At 48.0% G+C, this 26,551-nt stretch overlaps 1 protein-coding gene across 1 annotated transcript in view; it reads left to right on the plus strand.

Moving 5' to 3' along the window:
* DNAH2 (dynein axonemal heavy chain 2) overlaps positions 1-26,551 on the plus strand; it is a 2,945,517-nt gene that overhangs the window by 2,354,996 nt on the left and 563,970 nt on the right. The window contains exons 68-69 of the mRNA XM_085638712.1: positions 23,747-23,895; positions 24,317-24,383. Coding sequence (XP_085494838.1) covers positions 23,747-23,895; positions 24,317-24,383 — 216 coding nt within the window. The remainder of the gene's footprint in view (positions 1-23,746; positions 23,896-24,316; positions 24,384-26,551) is intronic.

Here is a 26,551-nt window from a genome sequence, read left to right on the forward strand (position 1 = left end):
TTTTAAATAGAGGTGAGCCCTTTCTTTCATCCCACCATCCTGAGTTTATGCACATTTCGCACTATAATGTATGCATTACTTATTCATTGCTTTACAGTAGCACTGTTGTTTATCTCGGATAGATGTGGTTATCTAATACCTGTATGTTATCCATATCTTTCGAAATGTGCTTTTTTCACTGCTTGCTACTCTGATTCAGGCATGTGAATCTATGAAAGATACCCTAATACTGGATAAGGAACGCGTTACTTACCTGTAACTGCGGTTATCCAGTATTGGTATCTTTCATAGATTCACATGCAACCCACCCGCCTCCCCTGGAAGGGCTCTCTCGGATCTCTCAGTATACAGCTGCTTAGCACTGTGCTCACGAAAATCTGAGGGACTAGAGCTCCTACCAGGAAGGTTCTAGAGGGTGGTGTTAGCTGATTGGCTCTGGCCAAAATTTGGTCCTTTTTACATAAGGACGTGGATAGCTTACTAAGCTAAGGCCTCTGAGGCCTATGGCTGTCTTATGTCTTCTGGACATTACTTTGTTATTTACCGATGACTCCCATTCCCGACGACGGGGAATGATTCAGGCATGTGAATCAGGCATGTGAATCTATGAAAGATACCAATACTGGATAACCGCAGTTACAGGTAAGTAACGCGTTCCTTCCATGGGTTCTTCCGTTGGTCTTTTCTTGGGACATACTCGGGCGATGTGGCCCCACTCCCCACAGTCAAAGCACTGGGGCCCCTTCAGTCCTGGGACCTCGAACCTCGTGTGTCGGGGTTTTATCGGTTCCGGGGGCTTGAGGTTCGGGTCGGAAGGGGGGGATACGTGGCTTCTCTCCCTCCCAACCGTAGCCCTTCGGTTGGGCTCTGGAAAAGGTTGTAGCCATCTCAACGGCTTGTTGAACCGTCAGGTGGCTATGCTGTCTCAACCACCTCTGTGTGTAGTAGGGCAATGCCTCAAGATATTGCTCTAGGTATATTTTCTCCATGATTTCCTCCTTGGAGCTGGTACCGGGAGTCAGCCATTTGTCTGCCGCCATCTTTAGCCTAAAGAATAGTGTTTTGGGGTTCTCCCCGGGTCCTCCTTTCTCCTTCCTGAACCGCACCCGATATGCCTCAGCATCCAGGCCTAGGTGATCCAGGATGATGCCTTTAATTGTTCCATACGGTGTCTCTCCATTTGCGTTGGCCACCTGGTATGCGGATTGCGCCTCTCCCAGCAGGAGAGGAGCCAAGAAATAAGGCCATTTGTCCAGAGGCCAGCTGCATGCTCGTGCTACCCTCTCGAAGTTTGTTAGGAAGGCATCCGGGTCCTCGCCGGGGATGTACTTCTGGAGGGAAAGTCCGGTGGGGGTTGGATGGTTAAGGCCCCTGGACTCAAGCAGTGGGGTAACCTGGGGATCCGTCACCGCTTTCTGTAGTCCCTCTAGCTGGGCCGCGATCGTGTCCTTGAAGACATCTCGGTCCGCACTTGCGGAGGCCATCTGTCGCTCGACCGCCCATTCGAGCTTCTCCTGACCTTTGATAATATGTTGAATGAGGACATCCATCTTTACAGTGCAGATGGACGGATCAGTGCCTGCATTCTCCACCACTGTGAGCGGGTTGGAAGGATAACTCAAGACGCGACGTCTAGTCAGCGAAGGTTTTATTTTTAAATAGTCCCTTTTTTTAGAAGCAGCCAGATTGTGATAGACCGGTAGGATTTTGTAGCCTCAACGGGAACACGTCTCTGCCTCGTCGCTGTGGTTTCGGTTCCAGCTTCGGACTTCTAGAGTGTTCGTCTCCTGATCAGCTGGGGAAGAGTAGAGGACTCCGGAGTGCCGTCAACCCAAAAGAGAGACAGAAGCTGAGGCGAGGGTCAATAAGCAGTCCCTTCTACTTTTCACACAGGGCTCGGGGGAGGGTGTGAGGACAACACTCTGGTGCTCATGTGCCAAGAAATAATCTACGGCCGGCGTGCAATGGGGAAATCAGTGCAAGTGAGGGAGGGGGTGTTTTAGCTCTTCTAAGTACAATCGAGTCGGCGAGCGGCGTTACTTGTAGTTCTCCGCCTTCTCCCGCCTCCCGACCCAACCTGTGAAACGGTCACGTACCTTGGTCAGCCACGCTCCTCCATGGGCGCGGCTCGGCGATACGTGGTTGCGTAGTCCTCCTGTCTCCGGCTTCTCCACCTTCAGAGTACTGCCTCGCTCCTCCTGGCATCCTCGTTCTCCGGGATCTCTCTCTCGTTCTCCGTACTCTCTCTCTCGTCCTTCGTACTTCAGTTTTCCCGCTCCGGTGTTCGTCCACACTCCGAGATGTTCCTCCTGCGGTCTTATTGGCTGCTGGACTATGGCGTCAGCATACGGGGCGGGGTTGTCCGGGTGTATATCCCAGTTAAAGGGGAAGGCGTCCGTTGTTGTGTCCTCGATTCTAGAAGCTGTCCACTCGTCTCCCTGCGGAGTAGAAAGCATACGGTCCGTGAAATTCCGAGCCTCCCACCACTCAGCCCCTTGTTGCATGTCCTCCCCGCTCTCCTGGTGACAAAGCCGCACGCAGTTATCAGGGCCATGTGCTCCAGAGGCGCGCACCAGTGATCCAGCCTGTACAGGGGCGCCCCAACCGCCACAAATCTCCAGCCAGCGCTCACCAGCCTTTACTCCCTCAGCATGTGAAGCACTGGCACTGTGTCCCCCTATTCAGGCGCTGTTATCGCTGCTCTCCGCCTCCCAGAGCCTGCACACAGTCAAGCACGGCTCTCCTGCTCCACGGAGGCGTTATTGCAGGTCCCCAGGGCCCCTATGCCAGCAGACTCGCAGGCAGGCGAGATAGTCCAGTAGGTGCCACAGGTCAGGGGGCGCTACACCCGCGCCACACACACAGCTGGGCTGACAGCCATGTAGGCGCCCTCACAGCTGGTGGCGGGTGCTGCGGTCTGCACCTTAGCCCGCAACTGTCCAGATACGCCTTCAGAGATTCCCAGTCGCTGAAACAAGCATACTCACGGCACTGCTCACGGCACCGCCAGGTCGGGCTGAACTCCATCACCACGTCGTGCGAAGTTCTCACCTGCACTGATAGCCAGTCAGGTCCCCCGGGGCTTCTCAGCTGCGTTCGCGTCTCAGGCGACACCACGCCCTCGCTCAGATTGAGACCAGGGATCCAAGGCCTCCGAGGTGCGCAAGTCCGAGCCCCCGATCTCCAGTGTTCCCAGGCAGAATCGTCCCGCAAAACCACCGCCATGCGCCCAGTGCTACCTGGAGTCACGACTCCTCCACTGTGCACGATTTGGGGCGTACAATGCCATCGGATAGTTGCCGGATCTGTGGGCGATGCGCAGAGCTAAAGGCTCAAGCTGCCATCTTGGTCGCGAGCAAGCTCCGCCCCCAGCTCTGCTCAGTTGTTCTTTATACTATTACTCGAGACATTTTTTCAACTCTTGATTTTCCAGACTACTCTACAACTTGTTTTTTCTCTATTCCTCATGGTCGGGCTGAACTCCATCACCACGTCGTGCGAAGTTCTCGCCTGCACTGATAGCCAGTCGGGTCTCCCGGGGCTTCTCAGCTGCGTTTGCGTCTCGGGCGACACCACGCCCTCGCTCTAATTGAGACCAGGGATCCAAGGCCTCCGAGGTGCGCAAGTCCGAGCCCCCGATCTCCAGTGTTCCCAGGCAGAATCGTCCCGCAAAACCACCGCCAGGCGCCCAGTGCTACCTGGAGTCACGACTCCTCCACTGTGCACGATTTGGGGCGTACAATGCCATCGGATAGTTGCCGGATCTGTGGGCGATGCGCAGAGCTAAAGGCGCAAGCTGCCATCTTGGTCGCGAGCAAGCTCCGCCCCCAGCTCTGCTCAGTTATTCTTTATACTATTACTCTTGAGAGATTTTTTCAACTCTTGATTTTCCAGACTACTCTACAACTTGTTTTTTCTCTATTCCTCATGGCAGACAAGGAGAAAAAAGGCCTTTTTAGAGCTTGTGCCACCTGCTCTAAGAAGAGGCTTTATGTGGATGACCCTCATAAGGATTGTATCTACTGCCTGTATCCTGACCACAAAGCCAAGGATTGCAAGGTATGTCATACCTTTTCCACTAAGACCTTGAGGGATCGAGAGGGAGGTCTCCTTACCTGGCTCCAGAAGTTAAAATCCAGTAGAGCCGGTCTCTAGTGAAGACCGTGATGAGGCCTCATCTGCTTCGTCTTCTAGAAGATCTGTGAAAAGGGGAAGATCTGACCCTACTTCTTCAGAGAAGTGCCCTCAGGAAGCCTCTAAAATGACCTCCCATGGGTCTGACAGGGGACAGTAGAGTAAGGAATTAGAGCTCTGTTCCTCCTTCTTCTCCTCCTGAAGGAAGAAAAGTTTTGAAAACACCTCACCTGTTCCTCTTGAGGAAAAACAGGCAAAGAAATTACCACAGTCGACGAAGCAGTCGACAACACCATCAACAAAGAAAACTGGCTGGTCCGTGTATTGGAACTTGCAATCCTGCTGTAATAAATAAAGATGACAAGCAACTAATACCTAAGGGGTTTCGGATTTGGTATCAGACAATACAACTAATCAATGGAACTGATCCCATCATCTCTGTTATTGACAAGCATATGTGACTTGAATAGAGCTGACAATCTATATCAGTGGGGTATTTAACCCATATACTGTGTGGGAGTGCCATTTAAGTCTTCTAGTTTGTAATTATCAATGTTTGTATGTCTTGCACATATGGATGATGTCATTAGGTAGTGGACATCAATTGAAGCTTTGAGCACCTTCTTATAATCATTGATCTCCTCACATTTTGACGCCTTGACCTTATGTATTTCAGATATTATTTGTATTCAGTTTGGTGTGCCGTTCTTCCCTAATTTTAGGGACACTACTACCTTAATTCTTTTCTCTGTACTTAACGAAGAAAACGCCATCGACATCACCGACGCGGAGTAACAAAGGCCAGTCTCCTCAACTTACAACAGTTCCGACAACGGGCTCCGAAACCTTCTCTGTTATCGACGACCACGGTTCCGCCTCCATCGACGACGGAGGCTATGATGGCAGTGAAGACGAAGCTATCTGTCGACGACAGTGAAAACGTCGGCAGCGACAAGAATAACGACGGCAGCAACGACGATGGTAATGGTGTTGGTGGTAATGACGACGGTATCGACGACAGCGCAGTCGATGGCAATATGAACATCGTCAATGACACCATCGACGACCTCGTCGACAGGAGTGGATATTTCCAGGGGAAAAGTCAGGAAGCGTCAGGTAACCACTGAGCTCACTTTCCCCCGCAAGGTGACCCCTCTACTACCTTCTCACCTCCTGGAAGAGGAAGAGAAAGATTCAGACGAGGAAGGGCCTTTCGGTTATGCTCATAGCCCTTCAGAGTTACACGTTAAGTGCCAGTAGGACGATTCTGAAGAAGGATATGAAGGGGAGCAGGGCTATGATCCTCCCCAGGACTACCATAGGGAATATCAAGAGGAGGTAGTCTGTATGCCATCCTCTTTAATTTCGGACTTGCAATATATGCTGTTGGACTACAAGAGAAGATTTCCAACACCATCTTCGATTCCGGAACAGGGGTCAGTTCCCACAAGGCCGCGTTCAGTGCCTCCCACCCACCGGGTGCCGCCACCACCGCTGCAAATAATAGAGTAGCCTCCACCAACTCCACCTTTTATCTAACACCAAGATACCTCGGATGACGATCAAGGGGACACGAATCTTCCAGATCCACATAGGGAGTGGGATTATTATATTATCCCCACTCCTTCTTCCCCTTCACTGGTTCCTGTGGATTCTCCACCGGGGGACATAGGTGGTTTCCACAATCTGCTGGAAAGGGTGGCCAAGACGTTTGATCTGCCTATGCCTTCTTCGAAGACAGAATGTTTCTTATATGACTTTAAGGAGCTCCTTAAGAAGACAGTGCAATCTATTTCCATTGTCAATCATGTATGGGGGCAGGGTCTTAAAGTCATGAAGACCCCGGTCACGGTGGTCCCAGTGCTTCCACGATTGGAGAAGAAATATAAGGCCCCAGAAGATAGCCCAGCTTGCCTGGTGAGTCATCCGAAACCGGACTCAGTTCTATCGCAGGCAGTGCAGCAGAAGTCAAAGAATTCAGAAGCTCCTTTCACTATGCCTCCAGACAAGGAAGCCAGACGTCTGGACAATGCAGGCAAGAGATTCTTCTCTATGTCAGGCTTAATGGTCAAAGCAGCTAATGCTTTAGCTATTCTGGGCCGCTGCGACCGGCAGATGTGATGTGAATTATCTCCTTACCTCAACCAACTGCCTGAAGACAGTAAAACAGAGGCAAAAAAGATCCTCCAGGAAGGGGAGAGGGCCTCCTCGGAGTTCATTGATTGTGCAATGAACATTGCTACAACAGCTTTTCGGTCCCTGGCAGGAGCAGCGGTCCTACGTCACCAGTGTTGGCTTCGAGCAACTTCGTTCAGACCAGAGGTCCAGAACAAAATACTGGATCATCCATTCAATGGACAGGCTCTCTTCAGAAAACATGTGGATGATGCTGTCCAAGACATAAAAAAGGACACAGACGTGGTGAAGTTGTTGGGGACGCTTCAATACCGCAAAGTTCCTTTTCGAGGAGCAAGGGGTAGAGAGCTTCCTTCAAACAGAGGAGGACACCAGCAATATAAATACTCCTCTTATACACCTGCCATGCAGTCTTATCGTCCGCAGTACAAACAGCAAAAAGGTTAATCTGCAGCCTAATCTAAATCGGTGCCCAGAGGCAGAGCAGGACGTCAGGAGAAGGGTTCATCAAGACGTCAATAGCGGCTTCAGGCTCTGACCACTGTTCCTTCCCGACATCAAACTCCTGTAGGGGGAAGGATTTCTTTGTGCTTCCAAAATTGGCAACAAATAACAGATCGATGAGTGCTCAACATAGTTCAATTTGGCCATACGTTGGAATTTGTTTATCCTCCTCCAAATACTGCTCCTTGCAGTCACATAACAAAACATCTACGTCTCCTGCGACTAGTAGTCCAAAAAATGTTACAGAAGGGGGCAATAGAACCAGTCCAGTTATGTCAAAGAGGAAAGGGATTCTACTCCCGGTTCTTTCTGGTTTGAAAGACTGTCGAAAAGTGGCGCCCTATTCTAGATCTTAGGGAGCTTAATACCTATCTCATCAAGCAGTCGTTTCGAATGACCTCCTTACAGGACATTCTTCGACTTCTAAATTTGGGAGATTTCATGGCCACTTCAGACCTAGAGGGCGCATGGTTTCACGTCCCCATTCATCCATGTTCGCCCTAAGTTGGCAGGTTATGCCCAGACGTAGGTCTCTTGCTCACTTTGCCACTGGATTCAAGATAGCCTGGCTGATGAGGGTTATGAACCTGAAACTGGTCCCAGGATGCTTGTTTCCGGTCCAGGGAAGACATGGCTTGGCAGTTCGGGCTGGACTGTTCCCATGAGGCACAGGGTCAGACTGATTTGCATATGGTCATGTCTGAACTGGGGTGGTGGAGTGAGCTAAAGAATGAAGATGGATTAAACCCAGATCAGTTGACTGGGTGTAAGTGTTTGATTTGCTCAAGCGCTCCGTCCATCATCCCCTTTGGTATCGCCCCATTCATCCATAGGGCAGGAATTTCCTTCACTTTACAATAGCCGTGAGCCTTTTTCAATTCAAAGTCATCCCTTTCGGCCTCAGATCGGCACCAAGAATCTTTCCGAAAATGCTGGCTGCGGTAGCGGTCTTCCTCAGAGACAGCAGCACCAGGTGTTTCCCTACATAGACGACAGGTTGATAAAAGCCCCTATCAAAACAACAGCCAGGAATTCTGTGACAGCCTGTACAAAGCTGTTCAAAGGTCTAAGTCTTACCCTCAACAGGGAAAAGTCAAGCTTGCGTCCTTCCAAGAACGCCATTTTTCTGGGAGCTATATTGGACACGTCCCTAAACAGAGCATCTCCATCTCTAGAAAGACAAGCCAAACTAATGTCAATGGCTCGTCTACTTCTAAAAAGAAGGTCACTTTCAGTTTGCCTCTACAAGTCCCTTCTGGGATCCATTTCGTCCTGCATTCCTCTGCTACCCCACCTCAGCCTACAAATGCGTCCTCTACAGTTGCGTCAGGTCGAAGGATCTTTCGAGGACATGATCACGGTAACTTCGCCAATGAGACAAGCCGCTTCATGGTGGATTCACAAGGCGAACATTTCTCAGGGTCTTTCTTTTCTGGTCACCCCAGCTTCTCAGATAATTCCAACAGATGCATCTCTAGAGGGTTGGGGAGCAGTCTTGCAGGACCTCCAAATAAGTGGTCGATGGCAACAGCATCATCGTCTTTTGCACATCAATCTGCTGGAGCTAAGAGCGATTTGCCTAGCCCTACAGGCGTTTCTCCCAAGAATCAAAAATGAATCGGTTCTGATCGGAACAGACAATACCACACCCATGCATTACGTCAACAAACAGGGCGGCACGAGATCCCATCTGTTTTCTGTGGAAGCTCAAAGTATCTGGGAGTGGGTGATCCTACATAATGTTTTGCTGAAAGCCGAGCATCTTCCAGGGAATCTCACCGAGACAGCAGATACACTAAGCAGACTACAGTCAGTCTGCCACAAGTGGGAGCTGGACCAGAGGACACTGGACGGCATCTTCCGGATATGGGGCAGACCGTCCATAGATCTGTTTGCGACACCATAGAACAAGAAATGCCAGTACTTCACAAGCTGGCATCACCATCGGGGATCCTGGGGGAGTGGGTTTTCGATGGCATGGTCAGGCGCCTTTGTCTACACTTTTCCCCCCATTCCTCTTCTCCCGAGGCTTCTCAGGAAGGTAAAGATGGAACCCAGCAAGATGATCCTCATAGCACCATCCTGGCCTCACCTGTACACGGAGCTTCGTCTTTTGTCGGTAGAACAACCGATTCCCTTTGATCCTATCCCATCATTGCTGACGATATCCCAGGGCCAAGTGCTGCATCCGGATCCCAAATTCCTTCAATTATCAGCATGGCTCCTGAGCACAGAGAGTTTCTCAACCTGAATCTCTCCACAGAGTGTAGAGACATCCTTTCCCATGCTCTTCTACGAACAAGACATACCGAATGAAGTGGAAGAGGTTCTGTCTCTGGTGCCAAAAATCGGGAGGTCACCCTTTCTCTTCCTCGGCTCAGTGGATTCTTCCTTACATCCTTTCCTCTGCCAAAGCTGGTCTAGCTCACGCATCCATCAAAGTTCATCTCGCAGCCATCTCTCGTTTCAGAAGAACTTCTTTAGGCTCTTCTCTATGGTCAGCAAGGATAATACAACAATTTATGAAGGGGCTTTTTCGGGTTTTTCCTCCGATCAGACCTCCTCCTCCACTCTGGCACCTTAATATGGTCTTGGCTCAGCTCATGAAACATCCTTTTGAGCCTATCCATAAAGCTGAGTTAAAATTCCTTTCTTGGAAGGCGGCTCTTCTTTTGGCACTAACATCTGCAAGAAGGGTTTGCGAACTGCAGGCGCTCACTATTCAGGAGCCTTTTCTTCAGTTCAAAAATGATACAGTGGTTCTTCGTACTAACCCCAAATTCACCCGTAAGGTGCCTTCGGACTTTCATCTGAATGAACTTCTGGTTCTTAAGACTTTTTTCCCTCAGCCTTCTACACCGGCTGAGAAATCACTTAATTCTCCGGACATTCAGCTTTGTTTAAAATTCTATCTCCTAAGAACAAAACACTCACCTCAGCTATTTGTTGCTTTTAGTGCTCCTCGTAAGGATTTTCCCCTATCTAAGCAAGGTATTGCACGTTGGATTTCCAGCGCTATCCAGTACTGTCATCAATTGGCTGGGAAACCCCTCCAGGGAAAGGTTCGTGCTCACTCTACGAGGGCAGTCTCTTCCTCTACGGCCCTATTTGCTGTGGGGACCTATCCGGGATATCTGCAGAACGGCTACCTGGAAAAGCAGCCATACTTTTACCAGACATTACTACTTGGATTGTTCAACGCGCAGTGATACTGCAGTGGGCCAAGCAGTCCTGAGGAACCTTTTTCATTAGCGTTGAGCTTTCCCTCGCATCCCTCCTTCCTTTTCTTTCCTAAATCATTGCACATTCTTTGATAAATGTATTGTTTCTGGCTATATTGTCTACATATTAACTTTGATGATGCCTTTTGTTTCTTGCTACTTCTTTACATTTTTCTGTAGGATTAGGCTTAATGTAGTCTTGATATTTTACAGAGTCTAAAATTGGGCAAATGGTTTCCTTTTCTATCTTTTTTCTGTACATTATGTATGGTTCTTCAAAACAATAAGAACAAAACATGTGCTCATAACTGCTAGCTACTCTGATTCAAGCATGTGAATGTATGAAAGTTCCACTACTGGAGTAAGAAAACAAGTTACTTACCTATAACTTTAGTTCTCCAGTATTGGAAGCTTTCATAGATTCACATGCAACCAACCCTCCTCCCCTTGGAAAGCTCAACCTTCTGCATTTTTATGGTTATCCTATAGCACTACGGCTACGAAAGTCTGAGGTTCTCTCAGGAGGGTTCTAGAGGGTTAGGCTGATCTGATTGGTTGTGTATTTTATTTGGTCTCTTTTACAAAAAGAGGTGGATATGTTACAAAACTGGAATGGGTCTAGGCCTAGTTTCTAGTTTGTAATAGCTTTGCATTGCTATTTTTATATACCAGGGACTCCCATCTCGACGACAGGGAATGATCAAGCATGTGAATCTATGAAAGCTTCCAATACTGGAGAACTAAAGTTACAGGTAAGTAACTTGTTTTCTTCCAGCAAACAGACAGCCCTGCACACTTATAAATATAAAACGTGTAAAATACACAGAAAGTAAGCTTTAAACAAAAACTGTTTTCCCAAAGAAAAATCAATGTCGTCTTGTGTTTTTAGATTTCATCCTTTATTCATTTTTCTTTTTTCTCGGCCGAGACGATCGTGCGGAGACGGGTGCATTTACTCACCATCAACTGGTCCAAACATATTGGCAATGGTCATATGAAATACGCGCCAAGCATAAACTGTGAGCCCTGAAGAAGTCCGATTGTGTACGAAACGCGTTGGTGGTTGCAAAAATTGCTTTTAAAAAGAGAAAAATGAATAAAGGATGAATTCTAAAAACACAAGACAACATCGATTTTTCTTTGGGAAAACAGTTTTTGTTTAAAGCTTACTTTCTGTGTATTTTACACGTTTGATATTTATAAGTGTGCAGGGCTGTCTGTTTGCTGTATGGTATTGAGGAGACCAAGTGGGCTGTCTCTGGTTTCTCCACATTGGGACCTAGGGGATTGTGTCTCAAGCCCTTTTTTGCACCTTTTTTCTGTTTAAAAAAATAGGGACGTCAAGACTTATGCTTTGATCCCCAATTTTGTATGATATATAACTTGTTTTCTTCCACTGCGACTTATACTGCGGTCCTTTTTTAGGACCGTATCATAAGCTGCAATGAGAAAGAGCACTTTTCTGACTGCGTGCACGACAGTCGCATTGTAATCGTGAAGGTGGAACCGCCAACATATAGTCAATCGGACACCTGCCATCCTAATGAGGCCCTTAATGTCCTCAATCCTGTACATGCTTTCAGTACCATGCTTCCTGTTTTGGCCATTTGTGTCATCATGAGACATAGAGTCTTGACACCTTCACTTCTGTCTGTTTTAGCTATCAATGTTATAAACCTCCTTGAGATTCTATCTGCTATGCTCTCAGTATAATTACGCCTATATATTCTGTTAATGTCATTACTCGTATTTTGTCTTTCTGAAGGATACATCTACCTGTGGATTCCTCACCTTTTGAAAATCCCAATATGCCAGCATTCCACATAAACCTTTCTTTACAGCTCTCCCACGTCAACGAAGACGTTATAATTCCACGGCTCCACATGCGACTCCACGTGACATCATCAGAGCCATATGAAGCCCTCGTCGGCGTGCTCGTGCCAGTTTCCTTTTTTCCGACCCTTCGACACATCACTTTTTCTTCTGCTCTCCGAAAGTGTGGCTGTTTTGTATTTTGTAGATATAACGTTGTTGCATAGGACAATGCCTCCACAGAGAGAGTCTGGATTCAAGCCCTGCAGGGAATGTGAAGGTCAGATGTCAATTAATGATCCACACGACGACTACCTTTACTGTCTTAGTACAGGTCATGAGGTGGCCGCCTATTCTTCCTACCAGAATATGAATCCAAAGGCTTTGACGGAGAGGGAGGTGAAGCTTTTTATGACCAAGACAACACGTGAGAAAAGGGGGCATCAGAATTCTTATACTCGATTGGAGTCGCCATCTCCTCACTCTTCGAAGTCTTTCAAAAGGAAGTACAAGAAGAAGCGTTATCATGGTTCTTGATGTTGCTCTATGAAGAATGTTTCCCTGAAGTGGGTGTCCCCGGCTCCCGGTGTCCATGAACAAAGAGGTGAAATTTCTTCAACTCTGTCTCCATGGGTGGCTCAGGCGTCTTCTTAGAGTCCGAGAGCAGTTACTCCGCCTGAGAGTCCATAGCCGGAGGCGGTAGCAGATCCAGACCTTCCTCCACCTCAGTTTGTGCCTCCTAGGCATGAGCAGGAGTATCCGGCATTGCCGACTCCAGGGTCCGATCTGTTAAATTTTCCTGAATGATATGTATAGCATTTTTGCAAGGGCTGAGACTCCATTTAGGGAGTCTGTGGGCCCTATGGCCACACTTGCTTTTTCTTGAGGGGGGGGGAGTTCAGCACACTACCAGTGGGTGCCGTTTCTGCCATTTCTGCCTTTGGTTCAGTTTAACTGGCCTCTACCAACTGCAAGAAAGACAACGCAGTCACCAGTAGAAGAGGTGCGATTGGAATCCCGGAGCCGGTTGTGCCCTCTCTGACATTGGGTGGATCTGGTTCGGCTCCGCATCAACCAGCTCCAGTTCCTGATCCATCCGAGCTGGCATCATTGCCAATGTCGACACCTCCACTGGCACCGGTGTTGAAATTGAGTTCTCGAAGAGAGGCTCATAGACTTTTGGATGAGGAATAATAATACTTTTTTTAAGGAGATCAGAATCTGGAATAAGGGGAGATAGTGTCCATGAATCCTGAGTTTGAAGACTTGGGGGTGGCAAGTGGCCTTGATACTTCACCAGAGTGTGAGTTGTTGTCCTGAAAGGGTATTGCTCCACCAGAGGTCACGTCCTGTCATTCTGTGATCAGACAAGCAGCAGAGATGCTGATATTGCCTTTGCTGTCTACGGAACTGAAATTACATTTGCTGACTGAGGTGCTTCATTCGTCCACATCCTCATCTGAGCCTTTTTTACTTTTGAATAAGGCTGTCACTTAGCCTATTCTTGAGATTTGGCAGAAGCCTATGTCATCGGCGGCAGTGTCTAGATCTATTGCAAGATGGTACAAGCTTGCTCCAGGTGACGCATTGTTTTTGTCTACTCATCCTGCCCCCAAGAGTTTGGTGGTACAAGTGTCCTGCGCTTTAAAGTTGACACCTGGTTCTTTTCCTACGACTCCTGCTCATAGGGAGTCTAAAAGGATGGAGCAATCTGCAAATATGTTTTTCTCCTCTGGTAGCATGGCTTTGAAGTATACCAATGCAGCATGTCTGTTAGGACGTTATATTGATGAAGTCAGCCTAGGAGGTGGTTCTGAAATTGCCTGGTGTTTTTCAAGGAGATTTTGCGGAGTTGCTGAATGACAGCCAGTATGCTGCCCTCCATGTAATTCAGTATAGATTGGTAATGGCGGTCTCAGTTGTGAGGGCGATGGGGTCTTCTGTTGCCACAAGGAGACATGCTTGGCTTAGGGGGTCAGGCTTCTCCCCGGATGTTCAAGCAACATTGTTGGATGTGCTATTTGATGGTTCACAGCAATAGCTGATTCTGCCTTATAGAGGTTTATGGAAAGTAAAGTGATGGGAAGGCTGTTAGGCCTTCAAACACAGCTTAAGGACCAGAGGCAGTTTTGCAGGTTCCGGGGGTTTGGCCAGATCTTATCCTTTTGAGGCAGAAGCCTATATCAGCTGCAACAACTGCAGCAGACATCCAATCCCTTCTACAGAAGTTATAGGGGGTGGGGCAGATGCAGAAAACATGGAGCTGCCCATCAGCCTTCTTCTACTTTTTCTTTCTCTTCCCCGGCCAGTGTTGCAGGAGAGCAGCCTTAGTTCCGCCATCTTGGAGCATGCTTGTCCAGAGGGAGGACGATTTACTTATTTTCTACCTCAATTGAGATCTGTGACGTGATGCCAAAAAGGTTAACATTGAAGAAGTACGATCATAATATTCACATTGCAGTTTGTAAAACCATCTGTCCCATGTAAATAAAAAAAACATAAAGTACGGCATTGTTCAACAGCCCATGCAGTCCAAATTGTATTTATATTACAGCACAATTATGTCCAGAGGTATCCGGTTGATTTAAACCATGCATAATTCTTTTTGTCTGAAACTTCAGAACAATTGATATGATAACGTTCTTTCTCTCACTCGGATGCCGATGTCTTTAAAGTTCAAATGCAATTGTACTGGTGCCCTAGAACTGCATTACGCTGCTGGTTACTTGAAGTCGAGCGCTGAATAAAATAAGCACAAAATTAGCACAGTCTTGTATTCCCCGAATATATATGTGTGCATGCCTTTACCATGAAGATGTAAGTATTATACAGATAATTATAAACTCTCTCTCTATATATATTGTAGGAAGGTGGATATCTGACTATGGTTACCCCCAACTTTTTGCCTAGTGTCTAGCTGGTTTTTCGACTTAGTTGGCCTGAGATCCTGCCATTCAGGGTCTCAGGCTGTCTGCTCTCTCTTTAAAATGGACTCCATGTACCCTAGGTACATACCCAATTGGTAAGGATCACCTTATTGGACCCTGAACAGTGTACCCTAGGTACCCAGGGCATAGGTGTACCCTAGGCCTCCCAGGGGCTGCAGCATGTATTATGCCACCTCTGGTCTGGCCTTCCAATCAGACACAACTGGCTGATCACTCAGCTGGGGCAAGGTCGTGTAATCACCCCTTGCTTAGATATAGTATACCTGTATCTACCCTTATATATAGACACATGTGTACCTATCAGTCACTCCTATGGCAGGCCTTAACAATCTTGGAGGCAGAGTGCTTGGTAACATGTGAGATGGTGCTCTAGCATGAGCTGAGCCTGTCTGCAGCTTTCGGAACCATGTCCTTATAGCTGTTCTATGATATAGCCTACCATATACTCTTAAAGTACCTTATAACCTAAACGGTTATGGTAACTATGGTTTGGCTTTATCAAAACATGTCGTGTAAGGTGTCTAACACTTTGGAATAATACCCCCATACCATTTCTGGTGATGAGGATATTATTCCTCCCTTCTAAAGGGAGAGACATGTTAAAATCCTACTTTGCTGTTTAACTCTCACCCAAGCCTCAGCATCACAAAATGGATGCTGCTGCCACAGACACGAGTCTGACCTCCTGCTGCTGGGAGCACTCCCAGCCAGGGAGGCTTGGACAATAGGTTTCCTGCTTGGGGAGGTGCTAGCACCTCCCCAGACAGACTTTAGTGTATTGGGGCAGGGAGGGCTGAAAGGAATGAGACATGCCTGGGGCACACAAGGTGCTCCATGCATAGTCCAGTTCAAACCGGTGCTGGGGCACTCCAGCCCCAGCTCTGGCGCGAAACTGGACAAAGGAAAGGGGGTGTAGCCACTCCCCTTCCTGGTCCCACCCATAGGAGGGACCTTGCAGGTAGCCCAGTATATTAGTGGTTAGTTGGGCCCTGCTAAATTAGATTATCCTGAACCTGCAACTTGAACAGAAACTCTGGACCTTCGACGAAAGAAGAAGACTGAAGAATCTCCCTTGTGGCCAAGGAGTGGTCACCCTGTGCGAACAGGCACCATCAAGAGACTTACCCTTTGCTTTGCTGAAGTTCTACGAGGGACCGACTGCAGAGCCTGACCAGAGCCTTGACTTCCAGACTTCTCCGACCCTGATCCACATCCACAGCCGAGCTGAGATCCGTGGAGGCGACGAGAGACGTGGGACCGGCTACCTGGGAAAAGTGGCGAGTATCTTCCAGCGCAGCTTCTGAGGCACCCTCGAGGTTGTGCACCGGGGATTGAGAAGCCCCAACCCCAAGCACCATCTGCACCGAAGATCAGCCCCCCCACACTCCACGAGTCCTGCGTGGGGCCCTTCTGCATTTTCCTGCTTGCCGCGTCTGTCCGGTTGCTTGCCCATTGACTAGTAACCTTTGCGACGACACACCTTCAATTTTCCACTGCTGGTTTGGCTCCTCCAGACTGGCTCCTGCTCCTCTGTAAAAGAGAAGCACTCCAGACCTTCCTGGTCTACACCAGAAGCAAGTCCTCCATTCTTCGTGGGTTCCGCTTGCCAAGGCTTGGTGAGTCCTAGTTCGACTTCGACGCCGCCGACAGCACGAGCCTTCGTGGGACAGCTCGCCTCCTGGTCCTGGTCGTCCTCGACGTCTCCTGGTACCCGTGGCTGCTGCGACAAGCTTCACCTCGTCACCTGCAATCTCCCGACATCGCCTGGTTCCTTCCTGGTTCCACGTGGTCACTGGCTAGTGACCCAGACTCTGTCCCTTCTGCTTGCAGGTATTCTTCCTTCTTGATCCCGGCCTTGGGATCCACCGGACACTCTTCACTGACTGCCTGTCAGCATCTTTCCTTCAGGCATCCATAGGAGTCGACGACGAAACCAGACGCAAGTTCATACCTATGCACCCGCAGCCCGTGGGCTAGGTAACTTGGGTACTCTGGTGCTCATCAGGGTATTGACTATCCTAGTGTCTAGTTCTCAAGTCTCGACTTCCTAGCTACTCCAGAAGTGTCCTAAATCTTATTAATTCTAAACTGTACTATTTCTATCGATTATACGCATTACGCGTGTGTGTTTCCACTCTGCACCTGAATCCCGTGGGCCTCCCACTTCCTAACCTTGGGTAGTATAGCGTAGCCCCAGCGATTCCCTAGGCCTAGGCCTATCCTATTTCCGTGACAGTGGTCCTTATACCACTTACTTAGTATATGGTTTGCGTGGCCCCTAGGGCCTAACTGTATTACTTACCTGTGGGACTTAATGTATGCTTCAATAAGACTGTGTTGTACTTACCTCGAATCTCATAAAGAGTGCTGAGGGTTTGGCTAGAATAAATACACTTTATTTTATATATATATCTGTTGTGGTGTCCTTTCATTTGGTATTCAAGGGGTAGCAAATGGTATAACCACTGGCTTCACATGCCTTTCAGAGTTTAGCCTAAGACTGCTCTTGTCCATGCTACCACTAGGATAGCTAGTCTATAAGGTTGACTTTACAACCAATCACCATAAGGGTTGTTTGGACTGATACAAGGTGTACACTAGAATTAGTGACATCATATATCAGGCCAACTTCTCACATTGGTGAGCAGCGGTTGGGATCTGAGCTTGCTGTTGTAATACCATTGTAATCTTGAGATACTAAATTGAAAGATCACATAAGATATTGTTTAGGTACATATAACATAGATTATAAATACTTAAGTCCTACTGGACTTAGTTGTTGTAGGTTGAAGGGCCTAGCACACCCTGACTACAACTACTAGAGAGGTTTAGTAGATACAACTAGTGTAGGTAGGTGCACACACCACACCCTCACTAGAATCATGTCCCTGAATGGAGATCACACTGATACTCCCTCAGGAGAGGAGAATCCTAGACAGATTCCCTCTAGATATGATGCATTCACTTTCCAGGAGATGAGACAACTGTGTACCTCCAGGAGATTAAAACAGGGTTCCAACCCTACCCTTAGACAGCTAGTGGAGCTTCTGGAGGCCTATGATGCTGAAAGAGCTGCCAAGTATGGTGCCATAGCTGTAAATAAGGGCCTCCCCTCCACAGAAGAGACCCCTGACTTAACTGATACAGATGACTTAGAAGAGACCTCAGAGGAAGAGGGAGGTAGCAAGACCCCAGTCAGAAGACTTAGTCAGGCTAACTTAAGCTTACATGGGAGTTTGCATGGGAGCTTCCCTTACAGGCCCCCAAGTAATCTTAAAAAGAGAGATAGAAGGGGTAGATCTCCCTCAGGGGACTCTCTCCACTCCTATCACTCAAGAAGCTCCAATGCTTCATCCCACAGGGGGATGACTTCCCCCCAAAGGAGAGAGCATGAGGCCAGAATGAAGGAAGCCAAACTGAGGATCGAAAGGGAAGAACTTGCCCTTGCCAAAGAGAAGCTTGCTCTGGCCAGAGAGCAAAAATTGTGTGGGTCAGAACCCACTGGTGGCAGCAACATTCCTAGAGATAGGGATAGGTCTTATGACCATAGAAACCTAAGCAAGATAGTCCCCCCATATCAGAATGGGGATGACATCCACAAGTGGATGACTGCTTTGGAGAGGGCCTGCAAAGTACAGCAGGTACCCCAGAGTCAGTGGGCAGCTATCTTGTGGCTCTCCTTTTCTGACAAAGGTAGAGACAAGCTCCTCACAGTTAGTGATGAGGATGCTAACAATTACAAAGTCCTCAAGAGTGCTCTGATAGATGGGTTTGGCTTAACCACTGAACAATATAGGTTGTTGTTCAGAGACACCCAGAAGACACAGACACAGGACTGGTCTGATTTTGTGGATTGTGCCACTAAGGCTTTGGAGGGTTGGTTAAATGGCAGCAAGGTGCAGGACTATACAGGATTGTACAACTTGATTATGAGGGAGCAGATCCTTAGTAATTGTCAGAACCAGCTTCTCCATCAACACCTGGTAGACTCAGATTTGACCTCTCCCCAAGAATTGGGAAAGAGGGCAGATAAATGGGTCAGGACCAGGATTAGGCCTAAAAATCAGGGTGGTGACCAAAAGAAAGATACCACCAAGCCTCAAGAGAAGGGTGGGGATAAAACAAAAGAGAAATCTTCCTCAGGGCCCCAAAACTCCACACAGGGTGGTGGGTCCCAAGCTCCCTCCTCTACCACAGTCAAATAGCCTTACTGCCATAAATGTAAAATTCCTGGGCATTGGAAAACTGACAGCAGTTGCCCAAAGGCTAAAAACAAAACTGTTCCTCCAATTACTCCTGTCACACCACCTATTACTGTCAGCAGTAATCCCCCAGGTGGTGGGAGTGCCCCCAAAAATTTGGTTGGGTTTTCTTGGGGAACACAGGGGGACCCTGGCTTAGCCAATTCCCCTACAGCAGCTACTCTTGTCTGTGATGGTGGCATGGGGTTTGCCAACTTCACTGCCTGTCCCAACACTTTGGGTAGGTACAGACAGGAGCCCTACATCAATGGTAGAAAAGCTGAGGCCTACAGAGACACTGGAGCTAGCATCACTATGGTGGCCCATAGGCTAGTTCCCTCTGAGCAGCTTTTGCCTGGTTTCTCATACCAGGTAACTAACATTGATGGCAAACAGAACGGTCACCCCATGGCAGAGGTATGTCTCAGCTGGGGAGGTGTCACTGGCCCTAAAAGGGTGGCAGTGTCTCCAACCTTGCCTGTGGACTGCTTACTGGGGAATGACTTAGAACTCTCAGCTTGGGCTGGAGTTAAACAAGACACCCATTCTAAAATGGTAGGCCTTTCACAAAAGGGTAGTGGGGTTGTGCCAGCCACAACCCCTGCCCAAGGAGATTTCCTCCCTGAAAAGGTTGGAAGGGCAGTGGTAGCCACAGCCCAGGCAAAGACAGACTTCCCTGTAGGAATTGGCAGAGCTGTGACAGTCACAGCTCAAACCCAAACTGAGTGCCTCCCTGAAAAGGTTGGCAGGACTGTAATGGTCTCAGTCCATACTCAGACTGACATAGGTATAGTGAAGCCTGAAACTATAGATCACTCCACACAAACAGAGAGTAGTGGGGAGGAAGAAAAGTCTCCCTCTCCCCAGACATTAGGAAAAGGTCAGCCTCCTCAGGGATCTGACCTCACCCCTTGTGAAGGAACTGCCCCAGAGGTAGCCAGGCCTGGCCTGGCAGAGCCTCTGATGTCAGTGACCCTTCCAAGGTGGGACCCAGTCTGGTGCAGGTAGCCTGCCTCTCTCTACCCTGCCTCAGTCAGCCCAGGGCTGCAGAGGTCAGGGAGGCCAGTGGACCCCAAGAAGGGCCCCTGTCCACAAGAACCCCCCCATCAAAAGAATGAGGATTGCCTGGCTAGTAGCCAGGTGATGGGTAAAAACATTTCTGAGGGATCTCCTTTACAGGTAGTTAGGGACCTCCCCCAGAGGGATTCTGTTGGGCACAGGCAAACATGGGACCTTAGGGCCCCAAACCTGACATGTCCCTCCAGTAAGCCCACAAAAGGGACCCAGCCTCCAGCTTTAGGTAGCCAGAGGCTGACCCTGAGAGCACAGTGCAACTCAGTTAAAGAAAGAAAGGCATCCATGGTGGAGGATGATTAGAGGAAGCTGAGGCCTCACTTTGAGGACACTCCCTTCAGTACTCCATCTCAACACCAGCCTTTTACTTTGCAAAGATACACCAAAGGTAGAGATTCCCTATGGTGGAGACCCTATGATACCTTTAGGGTGAGGGATTGCTTAGTGGACCATGAGACAGGGGGTAACCATGCCAGTGCTGGTTCTTCCTTATATGGCCACTTAGGCAATAGAGGCTTACCTTGTCAAGGACAGCCTTATCTCCTTTCGTTTTGGGGGAAGGGGGTTGTGTAGGAAGGTGGATATCTGACTATGGTTACCCCCAACTTTTTGCCTAGTGTCTCGCTGGTTTTTCGACTTAGTTGGCCTGAGATCCTGCCATTCAGGGTCTCAGGCTGTCTGCTCTCTCTTTAAAATGGACTCCATGTACCCTAGGTACATACCCAATTGGTAAGGATCACCTTATTGGACCCTGTACAGTGTACCCTAGGTACCCAGGGCATAGGTGTACCCTAGGCCTCCCATGGGCTCCAATCAGACACAACTGGCTGATCACTAAGCTGGGGCAAGGTCGTGTAATCACCCCTTGCTTAGATATAGTATACCTGTATCTACCCTTATATATAGACACATGTGTACCTATCAGTCACTCCTATGGCAGGCCTTAACAATCCTGGAGGCAGAGTGCTTGGTAACATGTGAGATGGTGCTCTAGCATGAGCTGAGCCTGTCTGCAGCTTTCGGAACCATGTCCTTATAGCTGTTCTATGATATAGTCTACCATATACTCTTAAAGTACCTTATAACCTTAAACGGTTATGGTAACTATGGTTTGGCTTTATCAAAACATGTCGTGTAAGGTGTCTAACACTTTGGAATAATACCCCCATACCATTTCTGGTGATGAGGATATTATTCATCCCTTCTAGAGGGAGAGACATGTTAAAATCCTACTTTGCTGTTTAACTCTCACCCAAGCCTCAGCATCACAAAATGGATGCTGCTGCCACAGACACGAGTCTGACCTCCTGCTGCTGGGAGCACTCCCAGCCAGGGAGGCCTGGACAATAGGTTTCCTGCTTGGGGAGGTGCTAGCACCTCCCCAGACAGACTTTAGTTTATTGGGGCAGGGAGGGCTGAAAGGAATGAGACATGCCTGGGGCACACAAGGTGCTCCATGCATAGTCCAGTTCAAACCGGTGCTGGGGCGCGAAACTGGACAAAGGAAAGGGGGTGTAGCCACTCCCCTTCCTGGTCCCACCCATAGGAGGGACCTTGCAGGTAGCCCAGCCCACTAGCCCAGTATATTAGTAGCTAGTTGGGCCCTGCTAAATTAGATTATCCTGAACCTGCAACTTGAACAGAAACTCTGGACCTTCGACATTCGACGAAAGAAGAAGACTGAAGAATCTCCCTTGTGGCCAAGGAGTGGTCACCCTGTGCGAACAGGCACCATCAAGAGACTTACCCTTTGCTTTGCTGAAGTTCTACGAGGGACCGACTGCAGAGCCTGACCAGAGCCTTGACTTCCAGACTTCTCCGACCCTGATCCACATCCGAGCTGAGATCCGTGGAGGCGACGAGAGACGTGGGACCGGCTACCTGGGAAAAGTGGCGAGTATCTTCCAGCGCAGCTTCTGAGACACCCTCGAGGTTGTGCACCGGGGATTGAGAAGCCCCAACCCCAAGCACCATCTGCACCGAAGATCAACCCCCCACACTCCACGAGTCCTGCGTGGGGCCCTTCTGCATTTTCCTGCTTGCCGCGTCTGTCCGGTTGCTTGCCCGTTGGCTAGTAACCTTTGCGACGACACACCTTCAATTTTCCACTGCTGGTTTGGCTCCTCCAGACTGGCTCCTGCTCCTCTGTAAAAGAGAAGCACCCCAGACCTTCCTGGTCTGCACCAGAAGCAAGTCCTCCATTCTTCGTGGGTTCCGCTTGCCAAGGCTTGGTGAGTCCTAGTTCGACTTCGACGCCGCCGACAGCACGAGCCTTCGTGGGACAGCTCGCCTCCTGGTCCTGGTCGTCCTCGACGTCTCCTGGTACCCGTGGCTGCTGCGACAAGCTTCACCTCGTCACCTGCAATCTCCCAACATCGCCTGGTTTCTTCCTGGTTCCACGTGGTCACTGGCTAGTGACCCAGACTCTGTCCCTTCTGCTTGCAGGTATCCTTCCTTCTTGATCCCGGCCTTGGGATCCACCGTACACTCTTCACTGACTGCCTGTCAGCATCTTTCCTTCAGGCATCCATAGGAGTCGACGACGAAACCCGACGCAAGTTCACACCTATGCACCCACAGCCCGTGGGCTAGGTAACTTGGGTACTCCGGGGCTCATCAGGGTATTGACTATCCTAGTGTCTAGTTCTCAAGTCTTGACTTCCTAGCTACTCCAGAAGTGTCCTAAATCTTATTAATTCTAAACTGTACTATTTCTATCGATTATACGCATTACGCGTGAGTGTTTCCACTCTGCACCTGAATCCCGTGGGCCTCCCACTTCCTAACCTTGGGTAGTATAGTGTAGCCCCAGCGATTCCCTAGGCCTAGGCCTATCCTATTTCCGTGACAGTGGTCCTTATACCACTTACTTAGTATATGGTTTGCGTGGCCCCTAGGGCCTAACTGTATTACTTACCTGTGTGACTTAATGTATGCTTGAATAAGACTGTGTTGTACTTACCTCGAATCTCATAAAGAGTGCTGAGGGTTTGACTAGAATAAATACACTTTATTTTATATATATATCTGTTGTGGTGTCCTTTCATTTGGTATTCAAGGGGTTGCAAATGGTATAACAGCTGGCTTCACATGCCATTCAGAGTTTAGCCTAAGACTGCTCTTGTCCATGCTACCACTAGGATAGCTGGTCTATAAGGTTGACTTTACAACCAATCACCATAAGGGTTGTTTGGACTGATACAAGGTGTACACTAGAATTAGTGACATCATATATCAGGCCAACTTCTCACATATTTATCCATATAAATGGTTTACACTTACCTGTAAAGTAATTACATTTAAAACCTTAACCTGGCATATGCCTTTGCCATTCATGCCCTTACAACAAAATTTGTTGTAAAGGCATGCATGGTAAAGGCATATGCATGGTAAAATCCTGCGTTCTAAGGCGTGGTAATGGTAGCCGCGTTGTAAAGGCATGTGTGGTAAGGGCATGCGTTGTTCCATCATACATCCTTATTTGGTTCCTGAAAATAGTGGTGGTCATTGTGTATTTCCTTTGGGCGTGTTTAATAGCTCTCTGAATCTGGAACTTGCCTCCATAATGTATGTTTGTAGAAGACTCATACCATGATGAGTGTGACTGCACTACAGAAGTAGAATGCTTCCCACCCACAGTAGTCTAACCGTGCCTGTATTATTTTGACCCTTTCAGCTTCTTGAATTTATGGTGCCATACTCGCCGCACTTCTCGTTTGCCTTCTTTCTTGCCAAGCCAACCAATGTACGCGACTGGAACATTCAGGGGCTGCCATCAGATGCCTTCTCCACCGAAAATGGTGTTATTGTCACACGTGGCCACCGGTAAGAACACCTATCATTTTATGTCCATTGTAGGTTGTATTTTAATAAGGAGGGAGTTGGTAGTAAGGTAGTCAGTCATCCCAGGGACAATTTCTTTGTTTGGGTAGAATATTTTAACCCTTGGAACAAGCAGGGCACACTGCCTTATGGATACTGACTACCATGCAAAACCCAGGACAGACTACATCTTTTACATTGACTAGGTTTCCCCCTGTGCCCCAATCTCATCCATAACACACGTGCACAGCCTTGTTCACCTTACCCACCTCATGAGTATGAAGGCCCACTCAGATTTCCCTTGGCAAATGCTGCCACATGGTTTGATGTGGAATGAAATGCAGAGATGGGAACATGTTGAGGTCTGCATATGGTGTTTTTCGCTTTGTTTATCTCTCCATTTCACACTTTGTTTGCTTTGTAGGTGGCCGCTTATGATAGATCCTCAAGGACAGGCTACAAAATGGATCAAAAACATGGAGGCATCTGCGGTAAGCAGCAAGTGGTTACAGCACACTATATCAAGTCACCCTACGTATGGTTACGTTCTGCATCAGTAGCCAACTTTACTTGTGACAGCGTGCAAGACACTTTTTGCTCATGTTTTAAGAGAGCAGCAAAGCTAGGAATGTATGGAAATTCAATACCAGCAGCCTGTTTGATATCCCAGAAAAGAGATCCGGGGGTACCACAACCAGACAGATACAAATGACACCCAGTTCTTGCATTTAGCCTGTGTGTATGTATAACAGCTCTGGTAGACAGAGTCCATGAGGTTCTAAGAGATGGACATTTATCCCTGATTGCATCATTCGGTCGGTAAGAGGACACCAGGATTAGAAACCAAGGGCCAGATGTACTATTTACTGGTCTCAAAATACTGCTTACAATTTGTGACCAGTATTGTCCATTAAACTATTTTTAGAACTGACCTAGTCCTAATAGGTTGGATGGGTTGATTGTGGGTTACAATGATGAATAATAAATTAGGTAAGTTGCAGATTGGGGGACATCACAGTTATGGTGATCTGCTGGGGTTCGCAGACCACCATGTCTGTGATTGCTTTTAAATTAGGTAATCTTTTAATTTCTTTAAAGGCTGGCCGTTTTCCTTACAGGAAACGGGGCTGCATTTAAAAAAAGTTTTCTTTTTATTTTACTTTTTGTTGAAAATTTGTCGGTGTTCCATTGGACCACTGCCTACTCTTCACCAAACCTTTTTTTTACATTTACAAAGGCAAATTAGTCCTAAGGGAGCCCACTTCCTAATGCATTACCATCTCTTTCTGATGGATACATCTGCCAGTGGATTCCTCACCTTGTGAATATCCCCTGCGCCAGCATTCCACGGAACTTTTCTTTTCCAGCACTCCACGTCGACGTCATAATGCATCGGCTCCGCTCGCGACTCCATTCGACGTCACCGGAGCCATAAGAAGCCCACGTCGGCGTGATGACGTCAGTTCCCTTTTTTCCGCGCCGTCGACGCGCAACGTTTTTTTTCCAGTGCTCTCTAGCTACTTTGTAGTTTAGCGGTGTAACTGTGTTAAAATCGGTATGTCTTCGACTAGGAAGTCGGGCTTTGGGGTGTTGGTAAAATTTAAATGTTTTGTGAACAAAGTTCATTGATAATATATGACACTGATTCAGTGTTTGGACGAGACGCCTACAAAACACTCCTTTCAGATACCAAATTAGTATCCATTTGAAGTCTACATTTTAGAAGTCAGAAAATCTTTTCCAACTCCTAAAATAGAATTTTTCCCAAGCCTGAACGTATCCTCAGGATCGAACCAATGGTCTTAGGGGTCCACCTCTCGACAACCCCAAGTCTGGATATAACATACACACAGACTAAAGGATGGTCAAGCGGGGGAAGGGAAGGTTTGGGACAGCGAGGAGGGAGACCTGTGAATACAAGAGAACAGATTACCACCTAGACATTTCCGATAACTCCCTACTCCCACTAGTCTTAACTGAACCCATACTTCCACTGACCTGCAAAGAGAGAAAAGGCTGCCTGCTGACAGGGGGGCTGAGCATGTAATCACAATTCCTCACACTGTATACTGTAAGACACAAAACATAACATAGTGCTACCACTCCGTCTTGAACCTCCCTCCTTCTGTAACGTGTGACTTTCCTTTCCTATATGCAATACCTACCCTTGATATAGTGGAAGGAGGACTTCTAGCTCAGAAAGATCACCTGGCTTGAATCACCCCTGTGGAGGTAAAAGTAGAAGGTGCAAAATACTGTGAGTCACGTAAAACATGAACACGAGGTGCAAGAAAACTCAAAAGTACCATCAGCACACTGTGATGTGCGTTGTTACGCAAACCAAACAATTGTATCCAGGAAATAACCAGGTATAGCAAAAAGAACAAAGTTGAGAGTTCATAGTCACTCTCTTGGTGACTCTAGCCCAGTACGAAGTAGGCTAATTAATTTCTTCCCTGCATGAACCCGCTGTTCTGGACTCGCGAACAGGGAAGACAAATAAGCGAACCCCTCTCCACAAGGAGGAGTTTATATGTGCAATGTTGTGCAAAAGTCAATATGACCAGAACCACCTTACTTCCCTCGCAAGAGCTCTGTGGACAACTGTCACAGTATCGAGCACTTGCCAAGGTAGGGAAATATGATAATGAGCACCAAC

The sequence above is a fragment of the Triturus cristatus genome, chromosome 12 (genome assembly GCF_964204655.1).
Source record: "Triturus cristatus chromosome 12, aTriCri1.1, whole genome shotgun sequence".
NCBI classification, from domain to species: Eukaryota; Metazoa; Chordata; class Amphibia; order Caudata; family Salamandridae; genus Triturus; species Triturus cristatus.